Here is a 24,131-nt window from a genome sequence, read left to right as displayed (position 1 = left end):
CATTTTAATTATCATGAATAACACCAACACGTATTGGGAATTTATTTTTATAAAGCAGGGCTTTAACCTTTGAATAATAGCAGAAAATGTTATACTTTGGAGATTAGTGCCAAAATATGGTATTTATAACTTGAAGTGCACTCAATCTTTGGATGCGGTATAATACTGTATTTTAAAAGAAAAACAACAGAACTGGTTTTGAGCATTGGAGCAATTTTTAGCCTACTACAATATCAACATGGCAACCTGAGTTCGATTTTCGGCCATTGCTAACATCAGTGGTGAGTGACCTCTTAACTGCTCCTGGGCTCATCCCATTCACCAACCTGTGCTAACTAGCATGGTGAAATATGGTCAAACAAGTCCCCATGGCTTATATGAAAAAGAGCTGTAAATACGTCTCATGTGTGTGCAGATTCCAGTCAGGAGTACACGGACTCCACGGGTGTTGATGTGCACGAGTTTCTTGTAAACACTCTAAAAAATAATCCCAGGTAAGGTGCATTTGTATTCTCCTTGCTAGCCTGATGATTCAGGTTTAAGATGTATTTCTTTAATGTTTTCATTTTTAAAGCATTTCCCGATGTACATTTATATAATAATTAGTCCACTAGAGAATGTAGACCTCTGTTGCATTGTGTTAATAGGGGAGGTTGTTTTACCATACTTCACCACGCTGGTCAGTTCGGGTTGGTGAAGATTACAACCTGGCAAAATGTGAGTCGCGCCGATTGCTTGTGTGAGAATGATGATAGCATGTGTGCCTACCATGGCTGGTTTGCAGAGACCGCATGATGTTGCTGAAGATGGAGCAGGAGCTGATGGAGTTTGTCCAGGACAACAAGTGAGTGCCGTGGCTGGGAACCACACTGGATCATCACGTGCCTCAGCATAATGGTGTCTGTCAAGAATATTCCTGTTAGTGTCCACTACACAGTATATCAAGCGATAGGCAGTCCAATTTGATTGCACAGAAATGGAATGTAGTCCATCAGTCACTCCTACCCATCACAATTCCAAAACGGTTGGTTGCTTTTATGTTTATTTTTTTATAGTGTCCATCCCTTTCTGGCGACCTCTCGCCATTTTTGCATGGTTGCTGTCTTGGCATGGCTTCCATGGCGAGCTGTCAAATCACTTCCTGGCAATCAGGCTCTTTGTGTATTCACACTTGTCAGCAGTGGAACACATCCTGACAAGCAGTGCTTACTCAGCACGTGACAATATGAATGGGCACTCACTTGCCTCAAATTGATATCTACTTATCTGTCTAGCTATCCACACAAATTTCTTCGTGTGTGCTGAAGTTTAAAAATAGAGAGCGTCCCCCACCTGATATGCCATTACAGTTTGGGGGAAATAAACGGAAGCTGTGCAATGTGTGGACATGGTACCAATGAGTTTATCTGTTTGGATGTCAACGTGCACAGTAAAAGCTACAGTTTAAGTAAAAAAAAATAGAGCGCAGAGGAGAAAACTAGGGGAAAAGAGGCAGCTGAGAGTGCGCTCGCTGTGCCTGTAGCTTGGTAACTGCCATGTGTTTCCCCCTGCGTGCTGTGTCACACCATGCTGTCCTACAGGCAGCACTACAGGAAGTTCCCACCGATGACGTCGTACCACCGGATGCTCGTGCACCGCGTGGCCGCCTACTTTGGCATGGACCACAACGTGGACCAGACGGGCAAGGCCGTGGTGGTGAACAAGACGCCCGGCACTCGCATGTGGGTTGCGCCTTTCGATGCCACGTTTTGTCATTGATGTTTTTTTATGTATTGTATTAAGAAAAGTGAGTGAGATTCGACAGGGTACATTGCTAGAATGGAAGGTGGCCGTTGATTGAGAATAACTATTGAGTGGGAATACAAAGGAGGGAATGCGCCTAAAAGGATGTCCACTGTGGAGACTGAGTGATGAGATCGGTTCATGTGCAGGTGCTGGGTGTATTGTTGTTGGCACAGTAGGGGGCACAGGTGGTGCATCTGCCAGTAATCTCAGTCAACCCATGGCACCTGGGTCTGTCCCATGACCTCCTGCCAGCGGGTGTTCGACACTTCACGTGACCTTAAAGTGCACATAGCCTGGCACAAGCTATCGTTTTTCCATTGCTCGTTCCGTGTTCTGTTTTTATACACCTGCGAGAATGTTTACGGTTGTGCTTTGCATCTGCTCGTCTCCTTGGTGAACGAGGAGCCGGGTCCCGCTGGGCTCTCGCGCGGCACTGAGTCAAAGAATCGATTGATGATTGATTGTCCTGTCATCCGCATCCCCGGGTCACGGCTGTGCACATGCGCGCTCAGTGGGGGAGGTCTGTGGCCCCATGCACGTACGGAGCTGGAGAGAGAGAGCGCTGTCAACATGTCCGGCACATGTTTTCATCACCTTTTATTTGCTCGTTAATTAAATTGATTGGTGGAAACGTGCTCATCCATTGCGTGCTCACTTGATTTGTGATATGTAAATAAATAAGCATTGTTAAACTAATTTACAAAGTTTTTCATTTTGGTCAAAATAATGTTATATAACAAATTGAATTGTTTGCTTGTATGCCTTCCAATCCCCTCCACCCATCCGGTGCTCTATCTCTGGCTTGAAAGACACCAGCAATTATGTTTTTTCTCGCCTTAATAGATTGAAAGCTAGAAAGCAGTGAGCACGATTTGTGGGATTTGAAACTCCACTCCGTTTTTATCCACTTCCCAGCCCAGAGCAGAGGTTCTCAGTCCATCTGAAAGATGAGGCGAGGGCTGAGGAATCACAGAAGCGCTTCATCCTCAAGAGGGATAACTCTAGCATGGACAGGGATGACATGCAGGTGAGCGCAACTTTAATTTTTTTTTCATTCCCAAGTTGTATCCCCATTGGCTGTATCAGCATCGTGCCATGAGGCAAAGTATTCATTCATTTTATTTGCGGAGCAGCGCAACCCTTCATGTTAGAGAAACCCATGGAAGTGACCATTATAGCGTCACCTCTGAAACACCTTCGAGTGGCCCTTGTTCCACACAATACTGGGGCAGCGCTCACCTCACTCGCTTTTGCCATGAAGAGTAATGTTTGTCACAAGTTCATTTATTTAAGTTCAAGTTCATGTATTAGGTATAGCCCTGTGAGCCATTCGGCTCTTGAATCGGGTGCAACCGCAACAAACAAAAACATGAACAAAAAACATCTTAAAGTGAATATGTGACTAAGTGCAAACAGAAAATCCAAGAAAAGACAGCAAAATATTGCAGAAAAAAACACCGTACACCAACACTGTGCAAAAATCCCAGTGGGATGCAAGTCAAACAACAACAACAACCATAAGACAACTTAGATTAAGGCCATCAGTCTAACTCTGTACTACAACAAACAAACATGGCTAAACCAATACACGACATCAACTCACTATACTTTTGAATCATGTTCAATCACTGGCAGCTGCATGCTATTTGAACCCAAGATCTCAGTGGTCCCAACTCATCGCTCTGACCTCTAAGTCACTTGGCCATCTCTGAATAAGAATTATTGGACAGATACGCTCCTCGGCTGTATGCCTCTGAAAATGTGTATTCTTTCCCGGATTGGTTGCTGGAAGCTTGATGGCCCAATCCCTGTTCTCTCTTGCAAAAGGGACATGTTACCGATTGACTTCTTCACAAAGAGGCTGAGACAAAGGCTCCATATAATTTCTTCTAATAATTTCTTATGGCACAGAAGGTCTCTGCTCTGTATGTGTCCTATTGTATTCACAGTAGACCGAATATAATTTAAAACTTCGCATGCCTAACGGCCAAAGTTCCCGCTTATGAAAGCCCCTTTTAGACCAAGTATAGACTCTTTATATTGAGTCCATTTCTGTTTGGACCTCGAAAAAGGACCACAAAGGTGCCGATTTAGCACCTTTATGGGGGAAATATAACCATTGATCTAAAATTTAAGCCAATATGTCATACTTATCCTGTGAATCACCAATATAGTAATAAATGTATTTTTTGTAAAGAAGTAGGTGGTACAATGGATATGCATCCCACCTGTCAAATTCTGGGGTGTATGGCTCCACATCCTGGGAGCTTCTTCATGAACCTAATCTGTTCACGTTGAGTTTATGTTGAGCCCAAATTTGTCACTAATTAAGTTCAGTGATTCTCTTTAAATGGCCAAGTTACATTCCAAGAATTCCTTTTTGTATCAGAATAAGTTCGGTAACCTCTGTTTAGTTTGTAGAGCCTGCGTAATAGTAATCGATTTTGTAACAATGGCTCCTTGTTTCCCAAGTGATGTCAGTTTTTCTTTGCCAAACTGGCCACGGTTTTAAAGTTCACATAATTATGGTATCGATCGCCATTTTTTGACATTATATTTTTCAAATGCCACGCTTAAAATACACAACAAATAGCGGCTCTGGCAGTGAGTGCACGGGTACTCGAGTGATCATGCACACACGCATGGATTCACATGAGAGCACGCTAACGGACTCATGAGCGTGTCTGTTTTTACTCGATCGACCCTTTTCTGCCACCTGCACAGCGCATCCGTCCGCTGCAAGACGAGCGGCGGAGTAAGTCGTTTGAGGAACGCGAGGAGGAATACCAGCGAGTGCGCGACAGGATATTTGCACAAGACGTGAGTGTGGAATGTAGGATGTGCTATAAGGATAACTTAATAAAAGGATTGTTGCCTTGGCGTAAGCTGTCGAATGTGCAGGCAGTGCAACTCCACTGGAGCTTTTGCCCCTGCAGCTTCATAATGTAACATTGGGCACCATGGACTTCGTTTAATTCCTTGCACCAGGGCCCATGACAACAGTGCTACGGTACTGGCATGGTGTAATTATTGGAGAGCACTGTAATTCAGAGTAATTTTTCATATAGACGATTGTACTTGAGCTGAGATCTTGGTGCTGATGCTAATGCAAAGCGATGTGAAAATTAAAATCTGCCTCGCTTATTGGAAACAAAACTCACATCGTTTGAAATTCTATTTTGAACAAAAAACAGTTATAGACTTGACAAATGGAAACACTGTGCTGAGTTTGAGACATTCATAATATGCAGAGCAAATACTTTTGAAAGAGTAATTGAATGTGTTAAAAAGTATAAGATGGGGAATAAATGTGCTTCATCGTGTGCTAGAAGGTTACAAATCGCAAAACTTCAGTCAAAGGTAATTTTTTACTGTAAAAAATGCAAACATCAGACCACAGTGTATCCTGTCGTGTCAAAAGATTATTGTTTCACAACCATGTTCCTTAAATTAATAAGTAACCTTGAGCACTGATTGATGTTTAATTTAAAATCCAATATAATGTTTTCATTTATCAACAAGCTGCTCATAAAGGTACCATGAGCACCACTACGAGTTTGGGACTATGGGTGTATGGCACAATTTGTAGACAGCCACTCAAATATTTAACTTTGTTTTCAAAACTATGCCAGAGATGATTCTTCTTACTCATTGGAAATTCCAATGTTTCATGTCAAATTTCAGTCTTTATCTTCTCAAGAACTTCCTCAAATCGAGATCAGGTGAGTTTGCTCCCCACTTGAACACAGCCTCATCAGGGACACCTTAATGTTATTTGTAACAACATTACTAAATATCAAACATTTTCCAGACTCGTTAATTCATTATGCTCTAACAAAGTGAATCTGTTTCCTTGTATAATGACTGACATCTACAGAATCCAGGAAGATGGCTGTTCCTCGAATAATACTCTCAAACGACGGCAGATATTTAGGTACTAGCTCCGCCTCCCTGTTTCCTCTGCTGGACGGCGCTGTTCTTGCAGCTGATCCACGCACCATCTTGTCTGTGCACGTGTAGCATGTGCATGGCGTGTGTGTGTGTGCTGTGTGCCGCGCATGCTGTGCAATTGCCATCTGTTGAGCCAGCTATTGCAATGTAAATGTCGCGTTTGGCTAAATGTAGTGTTGCCTCATGGGGGGATTGGGTTAACTACTGGGGATGATTGTATGGTTGGCAGATGCTTACGCTTTGCTCCTCACTTGGTCCTGACATTGGCGGCCGTTGCTGTCGCCCCACTGCCATACCTGACAAAATCCGCTGAGCCCTGAACAAAAAAACACCTGGCACTGAAAGGGCACAAAGTGGTGCACTGTAATGTTGTAACGTTATTAATAGTCGTAATAGTTTTGTACATTTAGTATTCGCACCATTCTAAATTAAGATTCTGTTGTTGTGTTTCACAGATGAGTATAGTCTTCCAATAGGGGAGGCATGCAGTTTTACCCAATTAACTAATTTTCAAGTGGATATTCAAATTCGAACCATTATGCTGGCACACACGGCCTACTACTTTTCGTATAACATTACATGATCATTAACCCTCAATTTTTTGGCTACACCTGCAGTGTTAACCATGTAGGCCGCTAGGCTTACACTATGAACCTCTTCAACAAGCGGCAAATGCTCTATCGCTCGGCCTCTTAATACCGGTGCTAGCCCACCTCTATTTAAAAAAAATTGTAAGCTTCTCAGACTCTTTTCATGTCAGTCTTCATCACTCTGCATGTCATTGCTTTCTGCCTGTTGTGAAGATTGCAAGCTCAACCTATTTTACTCAATGAAAAAGGAGCGAGGGTTGTTAATTGGCTAGACAGGTATTGATTCACCCCCTCCACGATTCACAACGCAATTCAAGAATCGATTCTATTCTTTTGGTGTAGGTAACAATTATCGTGGCTGCAGGAGTTCAATGTGCCTGTAGGATTGTCATGAACCAATCATATATAATATGAATAAAATTCAATAGACTCCTGCATGCATGGTTCAGTGCATCAGTTTACTTTTCTGAATTTATTCATTGTTGCTTGCCTAGCAATTAGTCACCAAACGGTAATGACGATTTCATGCAGAGCTTGAAAAATTCTAAGTGGTACGTACGATCGTCGAACCAACTAGCACCCACTACCCAACCTGCTTGCCCTACCACAATCCACGTGCACAGTAGGGGCAAGAAGGACAGCGGGCGTCTGACGAACGGCAGCGGGCAAGGGGGCAGCGGCGAGTCGGAGCTGAGGCCCGCCGAGCCGCGGCCGTGGAGCAGCACCGACCTGGAGAGCTCCGGCTTCCGACTGGCACGACCGGCCATCACAAAGGCCAGCAGCTTTGGTGGCATCTCCGTTCTGGCGCGTGGGGACAGCTGCTCCGGAGGGGGCAAGAGCAACACTGGAAGGCTCAGCAAGACGGGTGGGTGGACGCACAATGCACCAAGGGGTCCCCCTGGTTTTACCACCGCAAGATGTACTGCATGTGAGGCACAATATAAATATTAAGTGATGATAGAAGTCATGATACTCCTACCCCCCTCACCCCCTTTTTATCGTCACCAATTTTGGGGACCAAGAGGGAGCTGCGTAAAGATAAAGCAAAAAACACCTCTGGAGCTGCCACCACATTCACTTGCAATTGCCGTGGCAAGGATTGCCACTCTAATTGGCCTACTAAGTCATTCTAGGCGCTGCAAACCTCACAGCTGACCTCGTAAGGTGCAAAAGAATTGTCTCCAGAGACACACAGGCCTATATTTATATAAGCTGACCTGACTGACTGCTGTGTTTTTTTTATTGAATGTTTACTCGCGTCTATTGGCAGTATGGGTCATTCAGCATGTGAGAAAATATCCATGGAGTTAGTAGGATACTCATGAAAATTAATTTGAGACAAATGGGGACTCTTTTACCCAACAATTTACATTTTGACACTTCAATTTAGCTCAGCATGGTTAATCCTGGATAGTGCTTCAATAGCTAGTCAACCACCAATAGGTTGTCAAAGGGCTTACAGGACTACACAGTGGGCAACAGAGAGACAGCGCAGCAATGTCCATTGTTGTGCTGTACTATGTTTCCTTGTCTATGCTTCCCGCCTTCACCAACTGACACTGACCAGCATGGTGATGTATGATAAAATAACCCCCATGACCCCGCATGTCTTGGGGAGGCCCTCATCCAGCAGGAGATTTACAAAAGATGGCTGACCAATGAGTAATTTCTCAATGCAAAGCCTCCCTGGGGCTGCGTGAAGACTTCAATGCACTGTGGGCATCAGAGCACTCAGAAGCCCCTGGCATCGACTCTTCCCCCCCCACACCCCATCTTCATTCCGTGTGATCCAGGCTCAGAGACGTCCAGCAGTGGAGGTTCCCTTTCCGGCTCCCAGGCCCGGCCGCCACACCCCTCCTCCTCGGGCGGACCACAGGGCCCACACAGCAGCAGCGGCGGCACCGGTGGTGGCGGTTCCCTGGGGGCCCCAGTTGGTGCCCCAGGAGGGCCCAACTATTACCTGCTGTCGCTAGACAACGCGGGCATCCCACCGGGTAGCGTGCTCATCAACCCGCAAACAGGTGAGCCGCGAGTTGTGGCACGGGACCCACGTAAAATAGTATAAGGAAGATGCGATTGCCTCTGTTGTTACTCATGTTGTTTGTTTAATACCACGACAGCCTATAACACCCGTTGCACCCTTGATGGTCGCCTATTAAAACACTGTGCAGGTACAAACCAGCTCGGGTCAAAGAAAAAACAACCCTGCCGGGCTGTTTTGTCAATGCAGGGCAGTGCGGCAATATTCTGTGTGGTACTGTACTATGCCTCAATGTCTATGAGACACCACCAACCCACAATAATCATCTACGTGAAGTATGGTTAACTAACCGCTAATAATCACCCTGACTACCGACATGGCACGGTGAGTCCCTCATCAAGCAGCGGATTGACAAAATACTGCATGACTGAGGAAAATACTTATTTTGGTCTTGTGGATGATGTTGCAAATAGGTGTTCTAAGGTCCTTTGGTTGGCTTAGTTATTGATTTCTGTACATATGTACCAGCAGTATCTGAACATAACCTAGTTGCTACCCTAGGTTGACTGCGCCTAAAATAACTACCCTGTACAGCGTTTGAAAATCAGCACCGGGGAGATAAGGCTTGCTGGCATATGTGGGCCTTGCCAGAACAGCCACTCGTCTGTTGTTCATGAACAGCACTTACCCCTATGTTCTATGAGGCTAAACATCTCTGTATGGTGTGTGTGTGTGCACAGGGCAGCCACTGCTGAATACGGACGGCACACTGGCCGTGTACAACCCGCCGAACGGGGGGCAGCAACACCAGCACCAGCAGCCAATGGGCAACCACTTGGGGGGTCCGCCGCCTTCCCACCAGCCAATGGGAGGCCACATGGTGGCCCCACCTAACCAGCAGCCACCACAGCAGCAGGCCCACAGCTCAGGTGGCATGATGACACAGGTGTGGCTGCTGCTCTTTCAGAGTTTTTACATTTTATTTTATAACAATCGTGTAGGGGTTAGCGTGCTGCACTATGAATCCGGCGACCCAAATTCGATTCCGGCTCACGGCAAACACAAGTGATAATTGTCTGAACCAGTCCTGGGTCTCCCCGAGGTTGACTCAGCCTTAAATAAGTACCTGATGTGATGTGTAAACATTGCCACTAGGGAAACAAAGGCGGCCGGGCGTGGTGCTGGCCACCCCACCCCCTGGTGTGGTGCAGTACCAGCCTTCATAGGTGCTCGCTCACAGTACTTGCCCCAAGAGTCTATTAAGGCTATATGGGGTATCTTTGTCTTGGTTGACCGTGAACCCTGTCTTTGCCTTGGACCCCAATGTGCCTTCTTACCAGCCTGGCCAGTACTCGGTGGTCTCCTACCCTCCTCCTGCTGCTGCTCCTACCCACCTGCCGACCTCTCCTCAGTCCCTCATGCCCGTCCTGTCTGCCCAGCAGTCCTACCCTGTGGTACGCAGCAACTAACACATGCGTGTGCGTACACAAGGCCATGTGCTAAGTGATTGTATGCATTTTTGAAGCGTGATGCATTGATTGGCATATTATAGCGCGATGGCGTCGTATAATGTACATCTGCAGGTAAATGGTAACAGCGCATGGAAACAAATTCTAAATAATGGTAAAAATGTGTCTATATTAATAATTGCCTTGTATTGAAAAGCATTGCAATGCATTGTTTCATATGCAGAAGTCATTTTCTGGTTATGCTTTACAAATGTACACATACAATTGTTAAAATTTCTTGAAAATGGTGAAAAATTCCATGGACAAGGTCTGATGGTGGCAAAGGAATCAACCGCACCCTTTCTAATTGCTCGCTCATCTTAAGTAGGAAAAAACAGATTGCCAATGGACATCATACAAAGGGCTCCTCTGTATTTCCTCGTGAGCTGCTGGTGCAGAGTTTGGACTAACTCCTCCTCCCCGTGCTCCCCCTTTAACCCCCATACAGCCCGAGGAACTGGGGCCTCACTTCAGCCAGCTGAGCCTGGGTCAGCCCACGGCAGGCGATGCCTCCGAACCGTCGCACGCCCACGTCTACCACGCCATTGTGCCCCAGAACTCGGCTCAACCGCCCACGTACCTGGGGCAGCACCTGCAGCCCGGCGGCTTCCCGCCTCCTTCGGCTGCAGCTAACAGTGCCACGCAGCAGCATCAGCAACAGCAGCAGCAGCAGCAGGCGTATGGGCAATCACAGCCGCATGGCCAGGTACAGGGGGTTCTTGTTTTTCTTTTTTAGTTAGGCGCACAGCAGGTCTATGCTACCGTAATGGTTTATCACACTGGACTTACAATCCAGAGTTCACTAAGTAATTCTAACGACATGGCATTTCAAACAATGCGTACGTTTCTTAACCCCCACCACCACCTCTATCCACTCAGTACTATAGATGGGTATACCACAGTTGATTGGCACGTTACGTGCTGTAGGGTACAGTGTGGGTACTACCATTTCTCCGGGAGATCAGGCCAGAGTGGGAAATTAGACTAAATACCCTCTAGAGAGGCTCTCTAGAGCAGTGGCGTGAGTAAACAATTGCAGGGCTGCACCTTTTCCTACCTACAACCTCTTACAATGTAGATCAATTGGGTGCCTGATCTGGCTTAACACACTCACTGCGGTGCTGTTGTTATTGTTGCAATGTGTGCGTTTAATCCTAGTGCTGTGGAGCATGGTGGTCAAATTACTCAATGGAAATTTTGCATAGCAATCATGACCCACCATTGGCAGATTAATTCCCGTTTGAGTCCTGCTGCTGAAACACCTTGTGTGCACTGGGACAGCTGCCACTGGGGGTGCCCTTTTATATATTTGAGGTGACGTGATGTAAAACGCTTTGAGACATCCTGGTGTATAGAGCGCTATATCAACAATGCATCGTTATAATTTGCTACCGTGCAGTTGATGCCTCTTAAATGTGCTCAGAAATGCTGTCTTTTAAAGTTTAATGATGGGAAAATCACCAGTCTGTGTTTGCAAAGGAAACTAATGGGTTATTTTATTTTACAAGTAATGACCTCGGGGACACGAACCTGCTCCCTAACTAAAGAACAAGTAAGAAAGTAACAAAGTCTCAAAGAACAGAGCGGAAAGGAAGATGTTTTACGTGATGGCGATGTTCAAAATTAGAAATGAAAAATGTAGCTTAAAATTAAGAAAGCTGGTGTCATTTACAATGTAAATAAAACAGAAATTGAGCTGGGCAGGACCTCTAACTGAGAAAATCAAATGACAGTTGGGCCAAATTAACAACAGAATGAAGGCCCATAGACAAAAGGAGGTATACAGATTATGAATGGCGGGACAAGATTATAACATATAACAATAGTAATTTCAACTTGTAACGTGCACCTCCGGTTAGCATGGTTGGTTACCTACATTGCGAGGAAAATTCAACATACATTCAGTATTCACTCGCTCTTGAAAAGAGAGAATGACTCGGAGGCGTTAAGAACCGCAGACAAGCGGGAGAAAGGCAGCAGCAAGGTGGTGAGCCGGCACAAAATTCCCCCAACCCCGCTCACCCAAGCTCTGTGGTCCCCTATATATTCATGTTTTATCGGACAAATTATGAGTTTACATGGGGGAGAAAATCGGAGCACGCGCAGAAAATCCACACATGCTGAGGGGCAGCATTCTATCCTATACAGAAGGAACCGATGGAGTCCACATTTTGCTGTACCGGCTTATCCTGGCAAGGCAGGATATGACATCTTGACGCCCACGGGAAGGGAGTTTCACAGCATTTGTGTGGTACACCAACCCTCGCCTCCACAATGCTGGATTATACAGAGGAGCACACTGAATGGAGGTGGAGTCTTTTGTCCAACAGTGGGATATTTATAGCTGAGAACGAAACAAAGGAATGTGCTACGTCAATGTGCGGTGCCTTCAGCAACATTAGCCGTCATGACCACATGTGCTAAATATGCTGTGGCCATGACCCTTATGACTGCCATCCCGGAATGTGTCTGTGAAAGATGCCCATTTACTTCTGCCCACCGGCGCAGTACCAGCCATCTAGCCAGCAATACCGGGCAGTCGCCCCAGTTCAATACGGCACTCCTCGTGGTCAACAGCCTGGTAAGAAAACGCACACACACCTCTCATACAAAGAGTGGCAGTTCTGTGTATGTATAATGTATGCTTCGTCAATGACTCCCCAGCAGGTCTACTCAACTTTGATAAAATAATAAACGTGTTTGGGTGTGATCCTGGCCCCCACTCGTCCCTTTGATTGTCAAGCCAAGACACGGAGGACACAAACTCTCTGAAGTTCAGATAGGTGAAGGAAACCGATTGCATTTTTCTCCGTGTGTCTGCTGCATTGAAATGAAACTATTGCAGGCCCGGTTGACAGTAGCCACAGGTATCCTTTGGAAAATATTCTCTTTACAAATCAATTGTGACTTTTCCACTGCTGGCTTAGGACCAGGATTGGTTATTATTGCTCTACTCAATGCTGGCTGGAATGCAGAAATACACCTTGCCTGTAATTTAACAAGGCACGGATGAGACCTTTGTTGGGATCAAATTTAGACTGAAATTGTTTGAAGGTTTTTGACTCAGAGGGTGAAGTTTATGTTATAATTTTCCCCCAGCTTTATCCTAATTGTGCTATCATTGTCATTGCTTTAAATTAATTGTTCATTTGTATCTTTAGTAGAGCAGTGCAACCCATTTCGTTAGAGAATGGCCCACAGAAAATAAAATCATCACACAACTACTTCTGAGGTCATTTCAAGCAACCACTAGTCCACACTGTAGAGAGGAGATTTGGTTCACCAAATGCAAGTGATGTTCTTCGCATGACAGTCAACCCGATATTTTGATTCTCAGAGCTGAAATTTAGCTAAATTAAATGCTAAACTAAATGTAATTTGTTGATTTTGTTGCACAGTCATTGGTGACTGGACTTAGACAATCGACTCACTACACATGTGGCTACCTGGATTCAAACCAAACATAGGATATCAGCGATGGCAGCTCGGTGCTCTGATCTCTGAGCCTACCCATCCCCACTTGCATGGGTGGGTTTAATTCAGCAGGATGGAGACTCGAGACGTCGTGGTGTGCTGTGCAACACCTTGCGACCACACAGTGATGGACGACGTGGGTGTCCGGGCTGGAGGCCGTCACACTGCCCGAGAGCAATGGCCCTGGCTGTCTCACAGTGAACCGGTCTCTTTCCCTGGCAACCCCCCTGCCCTCGCAGACAACAACAACAGCGTCTTCAAGATGGGATGTAGAAACATTACATGTTGATATAAAACAAACAAGATGAGAGAACGTATAAAGGTTAGAGACATAATTCTCACCTTTTAGAAAAGTAGACTTGGGCAGGACGCGTCACTAGATGGTCGAGAATGGTGACGGAAGTGGCACCCAATGGGGAGGAGCGTATCTGGGTTTTTTACGTCCACTGTGGAGATGGAGTGATAAAATCAGCTGGTAGGTGGATTTGTGCATCGCAGCACCATGAGAGATAGCGATGGCTTGGAGAAACCTTCATCGATCAGTGGATTAATAATGTCTGATGATGATCATGATGAAAGATAATAAAGTAATTATATGATTTACAAATGAAGCAATATGTTTTATTTTATATTTTCTCGTGTAAGTTCTGGTAAATTGAATTTCCCCCCTAAATCATTGCAATGCCTCTTAAACAAATATAAAACCCTCTTCTTTGTTCCTGTGTGTGTGATTGTGCGAAGAGTTGGTTCAGTGGTTAATGTAATGCGCTTTCAAAGTAGCGACCAGCATATGATTTCTGGTGCAGGCTGACACCAGTTTAACAAATCTGGCTGTCGCCTGATAAAGTTAGTTGTAATTACTGCCGAAATGTCGTACTCAGATTGTAAATGTTGTGGCTTGGCTCTCCAACACACCGGTGTGCTGTACTAGTAACAAATTGGCATGTTCTGTTTACGTGATAAACCTTACTAATTGGCTGTGTCGGGTGGTGGCGGGTTTAATGACACATTTATATATTTACGCGATCTAACCAAAAAAAACTATATTATGGATGACACCATTGTCAAGTGGTCACTGAACCTATCCTTGGTCTTCCATAGGGCGATTCCATCCTACATGAGTCTATATTCTAATGTCTATTCGTCAGCACTGGAGAACCAAAGGTGGTCAATCACGGTGCTGGCGCCATCACTAACAACACTTGCCCCAACAGTCTGTATGCCTATACAGGGATCTTTTTCTTTGTGTGTGTGTATGTGCGCAGGGTATCAGTCTGTCGGCCCAAGCTATGGACCCATTCAGCCACCCCACTCCCAGGGGCTGATGGGAGGGCAGCAAGGCACAGTGGGAAGTCCGGCCCAGGGGCCGATGGGAAATACCATGCAGGGCGTGATGGTGCAGTACACGCCGATGACTTCGTACCACGTAAGGAGACACCAGAAGCTTCTTGGTGCTGTTTGTGTGACTGCTGCTCCCTGAGCGCTCTGACATCGCTCGTAACCACCAGATGGCAGAGTTTGGTTTCAGCAGTACGATTTGTACCCAGCTCATGGTTGCTGCTTAAGTAGGACACGTTACATTTCTATAGAGCTTGTGCAGTGTTTATCATGGTTCATACCATTAAATGTATATAATCACATAAATACATCTTATTCAAAGCATGCAAATGGTTTTAAGGGGCAGTTATTTACATTGCTGTATATTAATGAACAAAAGCTTTTGGCCAGATTACTCTGAATGTACCCAATCTCATCAGATCTCAGAAGCTAAGCATGGTTGAGCCTGGATAGTTTGGATGGGTGGCCACCATCAACAAACAGGTTATCATTGTGCTCGCAGGGCTACGTGGGAGGGCAGTCGAGGGCAGTGCATCAAATCCATTGTTATCCTGTATTTCTATGCTTCCACAACTATGATGCATGAATTCACCAACCCGCAACTGACCAGTGTGTTGAAGTATGGTCAAATTACTCTCTGGACCCACACAGGCTTGGAGGGAGGCCCTCATTCGGCAGTGGTTTCTCAAAAGAGCCATGCATCTAAATGTGAAGAAAACCAGTTCAATTATGACGTGTTTCTTCCTTTAACAAGCGTAAAGAACGATCAAAGCCCATTATAATTATCGAGTAGTGATGATATATTATCTTTATTCTGAATATTTATTCAGAGCCTAAAGCCCATTGCAAACATTTATCCGTTCTTTAATGAGACACCGCCCACATTTGGACAGGAGCCACCACAAATGTGCAGGTTCATGTGATCTGACTAACATCCCCGGAGCGTCGCCTTTCCTCTTCTCAGATGTCCCAGAGTGGTCCCCAGGCGCCGCCACCACCTGCACCGCCCCCCCAGCAGTCGTACCAGCCGCCCGTGCTCATGGGGGGTGGGCAGCAACTGTACTGCAACGTGGGGCCCCCACCGCCTCCGCCGCCACCTCCGAACAACATGAGGTGTGGACGCGCGACTCGCACAATCCCACCGCACGTCACGTGGTGAATGTGGCAAACGTGCGTTGTTTGCGTGCACTCCGCACCGCGTGTGCACGCTTGTGTAAGTTGCATGTGCTAGACGCATGCATACCCTGTCGGCAGGGCCCTTGCGTGCATATATGTATGTTAAACTTTTTTCGCACTGTACATAGCCAACCCTGCTAATCGGAGATGTGGGGGAAGGACAACAAACTAAACGCAAAAAGCAGTTGTAAAGAAATTAGTTTTTAATCTCGATGATTTAAAAGTGCATAGCTACAGTGGCTTCCTAATATCGGAAGGAAGAGCGTTTTAGACGGCCGCAGAAGCGCATCTGAAAGCGCACGATGCAGTGACCATCTTTGTTCGATGGCCAGCCAAAAGCCACTGTGAGGATGACCGCAGTTTGCATGATAGTTTATGCTCCTTGACGAGATCAGCAAGTTGCAGATGTGCAACTGTAATCTAACCAATAACCAGCAGAAACCATTCCCTAATAGGACACCCGCAAATACTTTCAAATGAATGAGGGCACCGAGTGGAGGGATGGCATTTAAATGAGCAGCTTGTCATTTTTGCTGGCTCTGGGCCACTACGATAGTAAATGCTTACATTGTACTTTGTGGTTTGTGCTGCGGTGCGGCCTGCCCTAACCTTTGTGGACACAAAGGTACATAATCCACATAATTAATCGATGCAAATGTAATGCAGGCTGATTGAATAGAGTTTGAAATTAGAACTGCTCAAATAATTATCTGATAAAATCTATTTATGGAAACTTGCATGTTTAATTTTTTTAAGTAAAACAACTGCAAAGACAAGTGCAAATGGTATTCAAAGTGGTATGACTCAGTTATTAAAATATTTAATAAATAATGTATTGCAATGTATAGAAGATGCACACAAGGAATACAATATTAAACAACCCGAATTCTCTTTGATCAAATGTCACCACAATAAATATAACTGCTGACAAGCTTATCCCTTAACATCCATAGTGATGATGTCATGAAATAAATCACAATCATGTATGGAAGAAATGACTGGGAAGATACAAGGAATGAAAACTTTTATAGCCTTTTTGATCAAATGCCATCTCAATAAATATCATAGCTAGATGCGCTGAGCCATTACCATTCATTATACATCAAAGACATTGCAGGTGAAATCAAATTTCCGATTTGCTATTACATTTATTGCCATCCGAGATGGCAAACCTTGAGTGGTACCAAATATTTTTGATGACTAAAAAACATTAATTCTGCCATAATTTTTTCAATAAATGTCTTAGATATCTGAGCTTTGAAATTATATCTTTGAAACTGACCCGCTTCCACCAAAGTTTTGCCACCTCACTACCTGCAAGTGCGATGTCTGGATTGGGCCCATTACTAGCCGAACATTGACACGCACGTCTGTAATCCAGCACTTTGGAGCACATACATTTGTGAAACTCCCAAACCCACGAGGCTACAAGGTGCTTGCCTAAAGAGGCTTGTTGTGGCCTCATGTGATGAGCACATTGTAGCAGAGGGTGTCTGCTTGGAGAAATATTCTATTTGTCACGTTGGTGATAAAAAATGTTCTCTGTAGCGATAACACGCAGCTCTTTACTCATTGAAACACTGATGTTACGGAACATCGAATAAATACGTGAGCGCTGCTCGACCCGAAAAAGCTTTGGGTCAGTGATCGCTGCTGTCGATCTCTATGCTGATGGTTGTGGGTTTGCGATCGATTCTTCTGCAGTGGCTCTGGGGTGAGTTACCTGCACCCGCCCAGCATGGAACAGCTTCAGTTCCGCACGCCCTCCCCCGCCGGTTCACAGCCCACACAGGGTCAGCATTACGCCACTGGTGAGACGCACATTGTTGCACCCTCGTGATCCCAATACGTGTAAACATTTGTCTATATATATGCACACAGCTACAGCAGCAGCGCAGTCAACAAACAACTCGGCTTGGGGAGTAGCAATGGCACTGCAGGCATGAGATTGTGAGTTTAAATCCTGACCAAGGCTGACTCAATTCCCTTTGTTCCTACTTGGTCAGTGTTATGTGTGACTTGTCCCGCTGAGTGGAACGTCACAGGTGGTTTTGGTAAGCAGAGACGAGTGCTAGTTTGCCCCCCCCACCCCCACCGAGGGTTACAAACAACACTGTTCATATGACCATGGGTGAACAGTGTCTTTGAGCCATAAATAAAACAGAATGTAAACGACAAAAAATCCGCTGGAATTTGATATTTTACGGTACTGTTCTCTCATTCGTAATGTTTTGTCCCTTAGAGCCACCTTCATTCGATGGAACTGTGAAATCATTTAAATGCTGTACATACACTTCCTTGCTGAAAACTTTATTTAATAATGAATACGTGGACTTTCTAAGAAAACACCATGTTTGCTTTGCAACATTCAATGGAAAAACACATGGGAAAAATACTAACTATGGACAGAGGCAAAATAGCAGGCCCTTCGTTTTTGACTTGGGAATTGGTCAAATGTCCCAAGCTCTGTTGACCTTAAATTCCACTACAGAGTTTGCATGATTCATGTGGCTCAGGGACGGCCGGGGGAGGGGGGGGGACGTTTTGCTGGCAGCTGTACAAAATGTCATTGCGCGTTCCTTAAGGAACGCACTGCTTTATGCTGCACCGCTATCTCATAGGACCTGTGCAAAGAAGAGCGCCGGCTTGTTCTTAAAAGGATATTACACGAGAAGCCTTACGTTGCATTGCCTTTCATGAGTGTGCTCCCTGGTGCGCTGCCGTTTGTTTTGCCAACGTTACGTGTGCATTGTGGTATTAAGCAAATACCATTGCTTTCGCCGTGTCCTGGTTGAAAGCGTCAGCTCTGTTGAACCAAGTGTTCCCAAATGAAATTGCCATTTTATTAGACTGTCACGCATGGATATATATGTATATCAGAGATATATATCAGATGCTTATTTAATTATGGTTTTCATCCACTCGACATGGTAGCCCAGCTGGGCTGTGGAAGAAATGGCGACAGCGTGGGGATACGAACCATAAGCGATGCTAAATGCCGCAATTCATATTGCACGCGATCTGTGAGCATGCATGAGCTTCTCGTTTTATTAAGTATGAATCACACAGGTGCTTAAGCGCTTGTGGTACGTCAACAATGCTATTTTTGGTAGGAGGTAGAATTCACGCTTTTGCAAAAAATGCTGATAATTTGGCCATTTCTTACTTGTTACCCTTCAAATGTGATGATGCACAAACAGGTTGTCTTAGGGCTGCAGCACTATGTCGTGGGCAGCAGAGGGCAGTACATCAATATAAATTACCGTACGGTACTGTACTTCTATGGTCCCCACTCTCTGCTCTCTATCTTCACCATCCTGCACTGAGCAGCGTTGTCAAGTGTGGTCAAATAATTTCCATTATTCCGCACGGTGTAAGGAGGTCATCATCATTCATCTGTGGATTGACAAAAAAAAGTGGCTATACCCTGCATATTTCTAGGCTTCAGCAGAACAAACTTTTTCATCCATTCCTGATGCTGCATCCTGAGTGACACGAGTGGCCCATGGTCATTCCCCATCTTGGCCTCATCCCACACTCCCCTCTCTCCCTCCCTCCCTCCCTCCCTCATTAAAACTGTGTCCGCCAAGAATTCGCTCCGCTGCCGTGTAACGATATCCCACCTTCCTGGCAGGAGAAGCGCGAATGCAATTAGACCCCAGTGCCATTCACTCCAGCCCGTGGGTTTTTGTGGTGGTGCGGAAGAGTCATCGTTTGAGAGCGTCGCTGACATAACCCGACCTCGCATGCTCTCCCGGCTAACTTGACATTTCCTTGAGCAACTTTAAATAATGTTGGTCCTGGTTTTGATTTTTTCACTTCAGCTGAATCGTCGCTTTGCTTTTTTAATTTAACTCGATTCTGGCTCGTGATCAAAGCTGGCGGTTTTCTATGGACACTAATGACGTTCTGTCATTCAGAAGTTACTTCCAGCAGTTTGCACTCAGCCCAATGCTACTCTCTTCCTCGACACCTCCCTTGACACCCTACATCAAAAAAAGTCTCCTACTAATATAACATCCAGCCCGAAATGGGAGTAATGATTGGCACATGCCACGTTACCATCTAGCACAGTCGGACTGCCACAGTTTTAACCATCAGCTACACATAATGTGCATGTTCACACTTAGCATTGACCTGTCTCTTGACCATTGAGGGTGCTAATCGAGGAATGACATTTGAATCGGGTAGCGTGTGACGTGTTAAATCAGACAGTATTAATTCAAACATAGCAGCAGAAATACCAACAATTAAACGTGATTTTGATGTTGCATTCCCTTTTTTCTTCTTGGTTAATTGGAAACATAAATTTGCCAATCATGAGTCCCAGCCCAGATTGTGTTTGTGCTGCCAAGTTAAATTAAAATGGCTGTTCCTAATTTTTAATGCCATTTAATTTTAGTCTGTGCTAATTAATTTAATGTTTAGTTTAATTGCAGCTGCAAACAAATGAATTTTTTCTTTTTTAATTCCATTAATATTCTCGTGTCTTGTGCTGTGGTGTTCATATATAAATGACCCTCTCAGGGCATTCACTTCTGCCAGAGTTGTGCAGTGACCCAAGTTGCTAAATTAGCATCTTTTTGAAGATGAAAATAGCTCTCTCGTGCCTCGCCTGATAGGATATTACCAGAGGCCAAATAATTTCAGTGACATAATCGGTGAAAATTGCAGAATGGTGGGAATAACGTGGTTGCCCCTGATGGTCCACTGGTATTTTTGGGATCTGCTTTTGAACAAAACACTCTGTTCTACTCCTATCCATTTTTCAAAGAACACAGCAGTGTGGCACTGCATAGGGGTTAACCCCTTCAAATGTGAAATTATTTTTGCTCCGCTGACTCAACCCGCACCAAATCGTTTGGGTATTTTTAGAAAGTGCGTGCATATACTATTTTTGGAATGGCTATTTTAGCTTTCATCACAGATACGCAGCAGCCCTTGATTTCACATGCTAAAGCCTCAGATTTCTTTAAAAAAAAATGTTTCGCCGTCCGAAGGCTGTAGGCATAGGTTAGGCCTTGGAAAATGTAAACAGTATTGCTCTCACAAGAAAACACTGTAAATAACCGTGCCTGACTGGTCACATATACAGGAAGAATTATGGTAATATGCTGAGGTATTTGTCTTTCATTAATAACCAGCAGATGGGTCCCAATTGATGATCTCGTTAATATGCTGAAGACCCATCAAGGTGGCTGATGAAGCGTGCAGCTGTGAATTTGTTCTGCAGAAAAAGATTGTTTCCTCACCACGCAGCTCAAAACAGCGACAAAAACGTATTTGCGCTGCGATGTCACAACCCTAATTACTATCCTTAGGCATTTCCTGTGCGGTGAATGTTGTCGGCAAGTGAATCATCAAATTTGAACAATGTTAATGCAATTATATGGACAATGACGTAGGTCAGCTCGCATCCCTCCTTGCCCGTGTTTCACCTTCTTCCTGGCATTATCTCACCCTCCTGCAAAGCATGGCAGGGAACTAAATTTAGATGCTCATCATTGTCATCACCAGGTTGCTATGTGCGTTTCCGCACGTGCCGTCAACATGAGTTCCCTCCACTGATCTCTCGCCGCCTTCTCTGCTGCTGTCATTGTTAGATCGCATTGTGCCTAGGCTCCGACTGATGTCTCTTCCTATATGGCCCTAGGTCTGCCCTGTTTCCAGCTTCCGTGTGTCGGTTTCCATTGCATCCGTTTTTGTGGAAACCTCTTTCCAGTTTTTTCAGTAGATCTCCAAGCCATTGTAGACTTCTTCTTTATAATAAGACTGACTGTCTCTTGTTCTGCCCTTTTTCTGGCATATTTGTTGCCTACTTTAAATTTGCCAGTTAATTCACAGGATGTTATGCAGATATCGCTGGTCAAATGTGCCAAAGCTTTGTGAAGTAGCCTTTGTGAGAATCCACAATTCAGTTCCATGTATGACATCAGCACGCAAACAACCGTTGCCCTGTATAATCTTCACTCTGTCAACAGCGCAATTTATACTACAATTGTGGTTGTGTTTTGCACAATAGGTAACGAATCATAGCCATTTTTTTACTTTGTTTGTGTGCGTAAGAGAAGATTGTGTTGTTGTAGTCAGCTTCTGACGCTCGATCTTCGGGTTGTCTCCTGGTGCCGGCCAGGCCTGTCCCCCAGCGGCCACGGTGTGTTCGTGATGCAGCTGAGCCTGCCCAGCAGCCCTCATCCCCCGCGCACCGCCGCGTCGCCCACACGCTGGGGCCAGCGCCGAGGCCTCAGCCTCGACCAGCGGCTGCCCAGGACTTCGGAACACGGCGGCACAGAAGGCATCAACCAGGTGGAGTGGCATATGCGCACACTGCCTCTCACTGCGACAATAGGTACCCCTTTTCCATTGGCACATCTGAGCTGAGCCAGTGGGAGGCCCTCACGGTATGGGTGTATTTCTACTGGCCATGTGCCTTGCAAAGCCGTACACTCACAAGACTTCTGAATCGGGGCCAATCAGGTCCAGGGGCCAGACTAATGGCGTGAGAGCAGTGAGTACACTGTGAGCATACAGAATCTTGTCATCTACAGGCATCTCGACTCTTTCATTGTGCATGACGTCACCAGTATTGTGTGGCTTCTGCAGTGGAAAAACAACCTGGCACTTACTCAGCCTTGCTGGCCCTGGTGTGGCTCGCTTTTGCCAGTGGAAAAGAGGCTTTAATTTGAAAGGGCTGTATTGTTGGTCATGGAGACGTGTATAAGTCCTCAGTTCGGACCTGGGATTGGAGCTGAATTCAATATATATTGATTCTTAAATCGACATTTGTGAGTTAATAGAGAAATACAGAGAGCCCCTCTCGCAGTTAATCCCAGTGGAATTTCATATCATGCGCATTATATCAGGCATCTCAAAATCTGAAAGTGATGGTGACGAAAACCTATCAACGCCTGCCTTCACAAGACTTATGAAAACTGGATGGGATTTTCACATGTTATAACCATCCGAATGATAGGGACATACTCTGTCACACCTTAAGCATGTAACCCCGGAAAATCAATGTTTGTGTGCAGGATGGTATTTTGAATTGAAGGCACTTGAGTGTGGTGCTAATGAATGCGACTGGTTGTATCGAGGTAACGGCGGCTCGAATGGAAGATTGTGTATGGTGATGCATGTTAGAGTATATCAGGGGTGAGGAACCTCTTACTTCCCGAGGGCCAAAGAGGACTTTCAATTACCTTTGTGGGCTCGCACATAAACACACAACACAGTCGGGTTATTCCATCATAATAAGTAGTGTTTACTTTTACTGAGCGCACAAAAACAATGCTGCCATGCTGTAAATATTCCCCTTGAGTACTCGATTAATGCAGCCAAAATGCTTGCAATGATGGGTACATATCATTTGCAGGCTATTTCAATGTGGTAGGCCTCATGTGGCTTCGGCCCATTATTAAATGAAGTCGGTGGCTGTATATTCCCCGCCATAGACATGTATAAACCTGTGTGTGTGTGTTTGCATCTGTGGATGTGTCTATGAGCAGGTCAGTCCCCGACTCTCCAGTCCCATGGCTTCCCCGGTGCAGTCTCCCAACTCGAGCCCCATGGCCGCTCTGGGCTCTATCCGTCCAGGACTCCTACCTCTGCCCCTCGTGCAGTCTCGTCCCATCGCTCCCAAGCAGGGTGAGTGGCCCACACAAGCTTTTGTTGTTGTTGTTATGTCAATCTATTATGGCATACCAAGTTGGCAATAGCTGATGGTGAATATAATCAGTGTACTTGTTTTAATGAAATGTGTATTTGTTCAGGGGATGGCAGGTACCCACTGGCAGGCCCTGCAGTGCAGTACTGCCCACAGACGTGCGGCTTGCAGCCTCCACACCTGCACATGGCGGTCTCCTTACAACAGGTGGGTGATGGCACTCTGACCCACAGACGTGAGTGGTATTTTATTGTTTTCTAAGGAATTTGGTAATTACTGCTTTAAAAGATAATGCTCTGTTTGTTGAAGTCAAGAAAATGGTCTTCCATATATCTGCTTCAAAGTGACAAAAGCCTATTTCAATCCCTGATTGCTCACAAATGTCTGATTGTTCCTGAACAATTTGGTTTTAAGACGACAGGAGGTTTATTCCTGATTTCTCATTCGCTGTGTTAGGTGAAAACCGGAGGGCGAGGAAAGAGACATCCTCGCAAAGCACTGTCCGAGGACACCAGCTCGGTCGAGCAAGGTGATGTGAAATTCTAAAACTTTGAACAATCAGCTGCCAACCATTACACTTCAATTAAAATTAACTCCTTACACCTCTACAGTACTCAGTACAGAATCTCCAGTGGCTAAAACCACTGTTTTACCAAAACCTGACC

At 45.3% G+C, this 24,131-nt stretch overlaps 1 protein-coding gene across 5 annotated transcripts in view; it reads left to right on the top strand.

Annotated features, from left to right (window-relative positions):
* Nucleotides 1-24,131, top strand: part of LOC144720929 (R3H domain-containing protein 1-like) — a 60,773-nt gene that overhangs the window by 30,928 nt on the left and 5,714 nt on the right. For 4 of the 5 annotated variants that reach the window (XM_078598104.1, XM_078598102.1, XM_078598105.1 and 1 more), the window contains 20 exons: nucleotides 416-494; nucleotides 785-844; nucleotides 1,581-1,721; nucleotides 2,701-2,812; nucleotides 4,510-4,605; nucleotides 5,470-5,507; nucleotides 5,663-5,719; nucleotides 6,950-7,191; nucleotides 8,120-8,347; nucleotides 9,048-9,253; nucleotides 9,648-9,761; nucleotides 10,264-10,521; nucleotides 12,294-12,396; nucleotides 14,555-14,715; nucleotides 15,592-15,740; nucleotides 17,508-17,614; nucleotides 21,937-22,109; nucleotides 23,309-23,447; nucleotides 23,573-23,673; nucleotides 23,923-23,995. In XM_078598104.1, coding sequence (XP_078454230.1) covers nucleotides 416-494; nucleotides 785-844; nucleotides 1,581-1,721; nucleotides 2,701-2,812; nucleotides 4,510-4,605; nucleotides 5,470-5,507; nucleotides 5,663-5,719; nucleotides 6,950-7,191; nucleotides 8,120-8,347; nucleotides 9,048-9,253; nucleotides 9,648-9,761; nucleotides 10,264-10,521; nucleotides 12,294-12,396; nucleotides 14,555-14,715; nucleotides 15,592-15,740; nucleotides 17,508-17,614; nucleotides 21,937-22,109; nucleotides 23,309-23,447; nucleotides 23,573-23,673; nucleotides 23,923-23,995 — 2,637 coding nt within the window. The remainder of the gene's footprint in view (nucleotides 1-415; nucleotides 495-784; nucleotides 845-1,580; nucleotides 1,722-2,700; nucleotides 2,813-4,509; nucleotides 4,606-5,469; nucleotides 5,508-5,662; nucleotides 5,720-6,949; nucleotides 7,192-8,119; nucleotides 8,348-9,047; nucleotides 9,254-9,647; nucleotides 9,762-10,263; nucleotides 10,522-12,293; nucleotides 12,397-14,554; nucleotides 14,716-15,591; nucleotides 15,741-17,507; nucleotides 17,615-21,936; nucleotides 22,110-23,308; nucleotides 23,448-23,572; nucleotides 23,674-23,922; nucleotides 23,996-24,131) is intronic. The other variant, XM_078598106.1, reaches the window with a different exon arrangement.

This window comes from Lampetra planeri, chromosome 10 (assembly GCF_965212315.1).
Source record: "Lampetra planeri chromosome 10, kcLamPlan1.2.h2, whole genome shotgun sequence".
Taxonomy (NCBI): domain Eukaryota; kingdom Metazoa; phylum Chordata; class Hyperoartia; order Petromyzontiformes; family Petromyzontidae; genus Lampetra; species Lampetra planeri.
The sequence above is the reverse complement of the archived record's forward strand: the minus strand, read 5'-3'. Positions and strand labels throughout refer to the sequence as shown.